This window comes from Babylonia areolata, chromosome 18 (assembly GCF_041734735.1).
Source record: "Babylonia areolata isolate BAREFJ2019XMU chromosome 18, ASM4173473v1, whole genome shotgun sequence".
NCBI lineage: Eukaryota > Metazoa > Mollusca > Gastropoda > Neogastropoda > Buccinidae > Babylonia > Babylonia areolata.
This window is the reverse complement of record NC_134893.1, coordinates 47801974-47810169: the sequence shown is the minus strand read 5'-3', so window position 1 is coordinate 47810169 and position 8196 is coordinate 47801974. Positions and strand designations below refer to the sequence as shown.

General features: G+C 43.0%; 1 protein-coding gene across 1 annotated transcript; it reads left to right on the top strand.

The window, feature by feature from the left end:
• Positions 1 to 1412: 1412 nt before the first annotated feature.
• LOC143292259 (putative G-protein coupled receptor B0563.6) lies at positions 1413 to 4180 on the top strand. The gene is made up of 2 exons (XM_076602447.1): positions 1413 to 1636; positions 3160 to 4180. The coding sequence occupies exons 1-2, from the start codon at positions 1413 to 1415 to the stop codon at positions 4178 to 4180; spliced, it is 1245 nt and encodes a 414-aa protein (XP_076458562.1).
• The last annotated feature ends 4016 nt before the right edge of the window (positions 4181 to 8196 follow it).

The following is an 8196-nucleotide window of genomic DNA, read 5'->3' as shown; positions in this document are numbered from 1 at the left end:
ACCCTACAAAGTTTCAGATTTTGTTTCGGAGTTTTCAAAACGTGTGGACTGATCCATATACGCTGCACCACATCTGTTTTGAAAAGAAAAGTAGCAGATGCACGACCCTGGCTTCAACCAAGCGTGCTGGTCAGGTCTTGAGAACCTACGTTAGGTCTGTGTAAAACATTGAAACCAAAAATATCAAACAAAATGAATAACTGTACTAGAATATAACAAACTGAAAGATGGGTAGAAAGCAAATGATTGAAAAAACAAAACAAAACAAAAAACAACAACAAAAAAACAAACAACAAAAAACCCCCGAATAAATGATTTTGCAAAGACGTTTAGAAATGGTTGTGAGGAAGGTATTGGACGAGACGTGTCCGTCTGGTACGACGATGACGTCTAAGCGATTCTCAGTCAAGTTTGGTGCTGACCAGTCCGGAGTGGGGTTTGCCTATTTGCTTTTGGTGGTCAGATTAGGTTGTCCTTTGTCCTCTTTTGTCACGATGGGATGGGCCATTGTCTTTGAACGGTAACTAAGAAAATAAGCTATATACTGAAATGACTTTAGTTTGATAAGGCTTTCACTCAACATTAACGCAATGGAATAGGGTATGTACGAGTATATTCATGAAAGGGATCTTGGGACATTCAATTATGATGTAGCTCTAGTAAAACGCTTCACTGAGGTTAGAGCGGCAACCAGTGAGTTTGATGGGCATGAATGAATATCCTTTGAACTGACTTCCTTCTTCACCCTACCCTTCACTGGAGTCCACTCGCTCCTTGACTCCGGGACTGGCGTTGACCCATTCCTGTCAGAAACATGACTGTATCAACTATGACTGATTCCTTAAAATCTGCATTGTCTCACTGTGTTTGGCGTCCTCGTCATCGCTAGAGAGAAAAGGTGTCAGTAATTCTGGGTCCAGTGTGACTCTGTGTGGGCCTGCAGACCTTGTGCTGGCTATCACCGGTCTGTCTCGTCACAGAGGTCCACAGGACTACACGTATTAGTCGTCTTCTCTCTTTTAGCAGCAAATGCAAGTCTTGGTTGTGGGATAAGGGCAGGGTAGAAAGAGGTAAAGGCTAATGGTTGTGTTAGCCTGCACCATTGCAGGGTGGATCAAATCTTGCTTTCAAACCACTGTCGGAACTCCCTTTGACCACGGTACATGGTGGTTATGGGTCACGAGTTGACCTGAATCAGGCGGATTCGAACCTCTGGGTTAATAGTGTGACAGTGGTCACATATAAAAACAACGAGAAAATAAACGTGGTAATTCGCCAACAACAAACCAACAACAACAAAAAAAATCCAAAACAAAACAAAAGTAACAACAACAAACAACGACAGGTTATCAAATGGAAAATGTTGTGTTCACCACACCTAGCTCATGCTAAACGACTCTTCTTTATACAGAATGACATGGGCTGCGGCAGACAGCGATCCCAGCTTTGCTGTCTACAGTGATGAGCTGTCATCCCCAGTCACTGGCTATGAGTTCATGCCCTCCATGTCCTCCTCGCCTGTGACCACAATGGCCGCCATCAACATCAGCGGTCAGCCCACGATGGACATGGACACAGAGACAGAGACGCCGGATGAGGAGATCTGGGAGGCAGTGCTTTCAGGTCTGATGAAAAGGTCAGGAAACGGCAGTGTGAAGCCACCATGGCCGTATTCAATTTACGCATCGTTTTGGTATATATATCTCTCTCTATATACATATATATATATATATATATATATATATATATATGAGAGAGAGAGAGAGAGGTTCCTAAAGCAGTACATGTTGATCTGCAATTTTAACTTAATAAAGTTATTCACATTGTCTGCATTCGATTTGTATATTTTTGTGAAATAATATTCAATAATTCTAACTTTAGCTTTGTATTATTTAAATTCATGTTTTGTGGGTCGTTTTATTCTAAATTGATTTCATCGTGAAAGATGTGATGAATTCGCTTTAATTGTTAACTATTTTTTTTTTATATTGAAAGGTACTGTTAATATCTAAATCTTTGTGTTTTAATTAGATTTCATTCTTGGTGCAGCCGCCATGTCGAACTGATCAGAATGGTGGAATGACGTTTCGGAGGATTTCTGTTTGGCCCCCGTCAGAGACATATCTGTGTGTGCTTGTGTGGTTTTCGTTGGTTTGTTTTTCGTTTTGTTGTTTTTTTTTTTGTTTGTTTGTTTGTTTTTGCTTTTCAGATGAAAAATTGGAATCATTCAATTGAGTACCAACCACTTCGGAGATACCTTTTGATGAAGTATTCTTCAAATTATCTTTCGGTCCCAGTCGATACGTTAACACAAGGCCCTGATACGTAATCTCAAGTCCTAGCACCATCATCACAAACATTGTCCTCATCAATCGTTAAACAAAACAACAAAGGGGAAAAACCAGCAGATAACAAAATCCGTAGCTTGTCATGTCCTGCAGTTTTCCTAATTTCCCCAGTTTCAAGTACCCATCCACTTCCTCGGTGACTTCGTGTGAAATTCTTCGGTGTCAGCTGTGTCATGAGGACAGTCTCTAGAAAGCCATTGTGGTGATTCAATGGCAGATTCCGGTTCAGCCTCGCTCAGTCTCGCTCAGTAACAATGTGATTATTGTCAGAATGTGTCCTGCATGTGTTGAATCAGAACAGGCACTACTGGACACCACTGAAGTGACTTAGCAGAAGCCTGGGTGAGGGGAATTAGATACACATTGACGGGGCGCACAAGATGGGACCCCAGCAGATTTTCTAAAAAAAAACCCACCTTTCTCATGACTTAGCCCATAACATATGTTTTAAGATGGTTCACGGAAATACCGTTTCGTGTTGTTTGGTTTCAATATTCTGTTGTTGTTTCTTTTGATATAAAGACCCATGTCAGGCTTTTTTTCTACATTAATGTATTAACTATTGCAAAGTGTTCATTAAGCTCTGTAGAATATAATCCAATATAATCCATATGCGTCTTCCAATACAGAGGTTGCGATTATGCTTCCCCTTGACACATCCTGGTTGGTTATGTCTTTTTCACATAGAATTTCATTGACTAAAAATCCAGGAAAATATCCTGACCACTAGTCTAGTCAATCCATCTGAAATTATTTGTTAGGAATCATTTTTATTTAATGAAGGCATTTTGGTTTGCGTTTTGTTTTGCAGAATATGTATTCCCATCATCGTGAGTGTGGGTTTGTTGGGCAACTTCCTGTGCTTCGTGACTCTCGTCTTCACCAGTCTGCGGAACACTTCCACGTGTGTCTACATGGCCGTCATTGCCGTCCTGGATTCCATCATTCTCGTCGTTGTCTTAGGTTTTCTCATCAGTGAATATCTGGGTAGCACTGTGTTCTACATGCGCAATGACTGGGCCTGTGGTATCCACTATTTTCTGTTCTACTTCGCCATCCACTTTGACGTCCTGCTGCTTCTGGCCATGACTGTGGACCGTTTCATTGTGGTCAGGTTCCCGCTCAAAGCTCCAAGTTGGTGCACTCCGAAATCTGCCATTAAAGTCATCACTGCACTTGGTGCCGTCTCCTTCACCCTCAATTTTCAAATATTATTCAACCGACGTTTGATCCTTACAAAAAGAGTTCATGATCCTCTATATTGCTGGTACCCAGATCCAGGTGTCAAATTTTTTATGTTAAAAATATACACGTGGATCGATGCCTCGATCTACAGTTTCATTCCTTTCCTTTCTCTACTCACATTGAACATCCTCATTATCAGACAGCTCAAGCAGTCCAGCAAATTCAGCAAGCAGTTCACAGAGCGCCGAGATGACACATCTGCTTCCAAGAATGCTACCAAGACACAGAAAGGAAGTCAGTCAGCTCAAAGTGAAGTATGCAGCAATGGTGTGAACAGCAGTGGAGATGGTGGAGCTGCATCCACAGGGAAAGCCAAGGCAAACACCAATATCATCGTTATGTTGCTATTGGTTTCCTTTGCTTTCTTGGTTCTGACGTCCCCTGTAATGATCGTGTTGCTGTATCAGAGGTACTACTGGGTGGCCAACACCCAAGTAGAGAAGGAAAGGGTCCGTCTGACCTACGCTTTCGTTAATAACCTCATGTACAGCAACCACGCCATCAACTTCCTGCTCTACTGTGTCAGTGGTCGTCGTTTTAGACAGGAGCTGAAACAGTTTCTGACGCGGTTATTTTGTCGTTCCTGAAATGCATCACACTTTTTACTTTGGAAGAAGAAGAGACAGGGGCAGTAGCGGCTGCAGCTGCAGTGGCAGGAATAGCAGCAGGAACGGCAGTAGCAGTATTGTATTTGCATTTCTTTTCATCACAACATATTTCTCTCCAGTAGCAGTAGCACTGAGTAGCAGTAGCAGCAGCAGCAGTAGTAGTAGCAGTAGTTGCAGCAGCAGCAGCAGCAACAACAACATCAAGGTATTTATCAGTCTCGCGATTTATGAATTTTCCTACTTTTCCTCATCTGTCACACCATGTCTGTTCCGGCTGCTCAGATCAATGTGTATTTGACAGTCTTTGTTTTTTACCCAGCCCTTCTGGGGTTTTTTCACATGCTACAAAAGCTGAAGTTTTCATTGTCTGCAATTTTCTTTTCTTTGTTCAAGCACAATATTCTTTGTTACAAGTTTTCTGTGGTAGGATTTGCAACGAAATCATGTGAATCTTATTCTGAAATTCGAATTCCTTTTTTAGCACATCGTACCATCCAGTTAGAGTCCTTAACTGGACGTTCTTCCCATCTGTGACAGGCTTCCTGGGATAGGCTCTCAAGGTCTGATCAGCGCGTTGGGTTTATGCGGAAGTCAGGCGACTACGGTTTTTTTTTTTTTCTTCTTTTTATTTATTTCTTTTTTACAGGAGATATGGCGTATATGGATCAGCCCGCATGCTTTTACACCTCCTTGATACTGTTCTTCCCATTTAGCAAAAGCTTTAATATCGAACACTTTTGATTTTTTCTACGCCATGATATTATGGTAAGCTTTTCGTTTTATGTGTATGCGAAGAACAGTGGCTCGTCCTTATTTTTCTCCCCATCATCTCCAGCGTTTCAGTGCCATTACTACCATGCTGCTAATTCCGATTCCCACATACACGGCCACACTCGGGTTCGTCTGTCGCAATCCCAGCGCCGGCAGTCCACAGGTCGCCAGGAGGCACACACCAGAGAAGACCCTGCACTGCTGCTGAGACACTTCGGTGGTGTTCAGTAGTGCCTGTTCTGTTTATATATATATATATATATATATATATATATACATATATATATATATATATATATCATGTTTTATTTAACGTACTTAGAACACCACCTAAAGAGCCCCCTACTGACGACAACAATGGCTTAGTCGCGGAGCCAGACCAAGTGAGCGTCTCCCCCAGAGTGGAGACCACCACACGTCCCTCCAACGACAGTCCCCCATGAATCTTCCGACACTTAAAACCTCGATAAGACTCACCCCAAGCGCGGAAGTGGAAGGGTATCGTAACTGAGGTCACCATGAGAGCAGGACATGAAAGGCACATAATTTGGGACCTTTTTTCTGATATTGATGATGATGATAATGACGCTGCTGCTGTGGAGGTCCAGTTAGGTTTGGGACTACGTGACAAGGCTGAACTCTGCACTAGGTGTCATACAGATATCCCGGCGTCAACCAGGCCCGAGAGATACGGACACTGGCAGTGTTGTTCAGAAAATTAGAGCAACACACCCAAAGACACATCCGTGAAGTGGATGATACTCGACATTGTGGTCCCAGTCTTCCCATTAACTCTCTCCATACGAACGGCGAAAGAGACGACGTTAACAGCGTTTCACCCCAGTTAGCATCATCAAAATATTGCAAGCGGAAGGCTCTTGTACTGAAGAGGTGAATGTTGACAAAGAATACCACAATTCTGACGACGGAAGCTAAAGGTTGGGTCATTCAGACACCCACTGGACATCCGAGGGGTCTGCGTAGAGGAGAAGAGAGGACTGGCCGTACTGAGTGAGTTAATAAGCCCACAGCACACTTAACTTTGGGAAGGAGCCGGCTGTGGGCCGAAAAAAACCTACCTCCACTGGGATTCGAACCCGCGTCCTCCCAGCCGTCAGTTCGCGTCCCTAACCACTTCGCCACGGCGGCTGATCTTTCTTTTTTTTTTATTGTTTTCTTTTTTCTGACTTGTAGTCAAAACAAGATTTATATAGTTGCCCCGAACACCTTTGATTACCGTTATCACGTATCACTTCCACGTTTTTTCTTCTTCTGTCATTCCATTCTGTGGATAGATTGTGCAAATTTGTACAGTAGACTGAATATTACTTTTGTCTGATGTGTTGAAATACAACTCTTCTTTTGACATGTTCCTTATTTCTGCATTTCAGTGACGATATGAAAACATTATTCATTATCATCATCTGGTTTGTTTGAATTTTTTTTTAATGAATACATGTAACCATACAGACAAAGAGCATTCTGTCTACATAACACAAGCTTGCGTGTGTAAGTGTGTGTGTGTGTGTGTGTGTGTGTGTGTGTGTGTGTGTGTGTGTGCGTGCGTGCGCGTGCGTGTGTGTGTGTGTGTGTGTGTGTGTGTGTGTGTGTGAAATGCGTATGTTTCTTTTCTTGTGTTAATCACCTTTTTATATAAAAATTATACCATGAATGCCCTCTATTTTCTATGATAAAAAGGTATCAAACTCTCGACAGGAATGACAGCCATCATGGGTTGAACACACACAGACACACACGCACACACACACACACACACACAAACACACACACACACACACACGCGCGCGCGCACACACACACAGAGTCACACACACACACACACACACACACACACACACACACACACACACACACACACACACACACACACACACACACACATGGGCTCGTATGTTCTTCGTCTACGTTCTTTGACACTCTTTTGTTTAAAAAAAAGAAATCCACCCACACCCTCCCTAAAGCGTCCACTTCCGCTACTCTCCATTTAATAATAATAATAATAATGGTATTTATATAGCACTGAATCTTGTGCAGAGACAAATCAATCCGCTTTCGCACCAGTCATTCACACGCATGCATAACTCTAAAACTGGAGAAACTATAGACAAGGAAGAGGCAGGGAAGGGAGGCTATTTTGGGAAGAAGTGGGTTTTAAGGCCAGACTTGAAAGAGCTGAGTGTGGAGACTTGACGAAGCGAAAGAGGAAGTTCATTCCAATTGCAAGGTCCAGAGACAGAGAAAGAACGGCGGCCAACAGTCGACTGTTTGAATCTGGGTATGCGTAAACAGAGTGGATCCGAAGCCGATCGTAGTGAGCGAGATGGAGTGTTCATCCAATGCGCTTCTACGCGATGTGCCAGATGGCACTGATGGGTTGTGTATAAGGGATGTATAAGGGAGGGTAACCCTAATATTACTTTTTTAGTTTCATCACAGAAAGCCAGTGGGCATTCATACCATGCAAGGGTCAAAACCCTCACGCTGTTATCTCCAGAGCAGTGATTCGCTCCCTTTGATCAGAAAGTGCAAAGAGATCGCCGACGGCCACAAGTTCTTTTGAACAGAGGACTGAGGGAAAGCACATTATGTTGTTGTCAGAGTCTTGTTTTATGTTATGCTGACAGGAGACCATGATTAAGCCGGGGCTCATGTGTATGCATTTGCGCGCGTTTGTGCGCGCAAGTGATCGCGCGCGTGTGATTGCGTACGCCCGAGTGTTCGAGCGTATGTGTGGTGTGCAATTAAAACACAGTCATTTCTTAATTTTTCCACACGGGCGGACGGATTACAATTGGTGGAGTGTAACAATACGCTGGAGTAAATTCTCACACTTCGCGCACTGATTTCTTTCTAACCACATAACCTCATTATTTCCCTTGATTCCTCTGCATTCCAAAGTAACATGTCAGTTTACCGATAGACTGAACAGAGAGAACCATAGACATGATGTGTAATCTCAAGATACTAAACATTAGATATACTGACCATATCACCACTGAATTAACAAGTGCGCTTAACCATCAAGCAGAACATAGGACCTGATGAAGATTTGCTGACATAAGTTAAGAAGAAGAAAGGTACGCTGGTATGAGAACATTAGCCAGATCCAATGGCTTTGCTCAGTAAAACAATCCCCCAAGGAACTCTTGGGGGAGGCGGCAGACAGAGCGGAAGACAGAAAAAAATGATGGACTGCCAACATT

Coding starts and splice junctions, on each gene's coding strand:
- LOC143292259 (XM_076602447.1), top strand. CDS start 1,413: ATGACATGGGCTGCGGCAGACAGCGATCCCAGCTTTGCTGTCTACAGT. Junction 1,637..3,159: donor CTTTCAGGTCTGATGAAAAG/GTCAGGAAACGG, acceptor TTTGTTTTGCAG/AATATGTATTCCCATCATCG.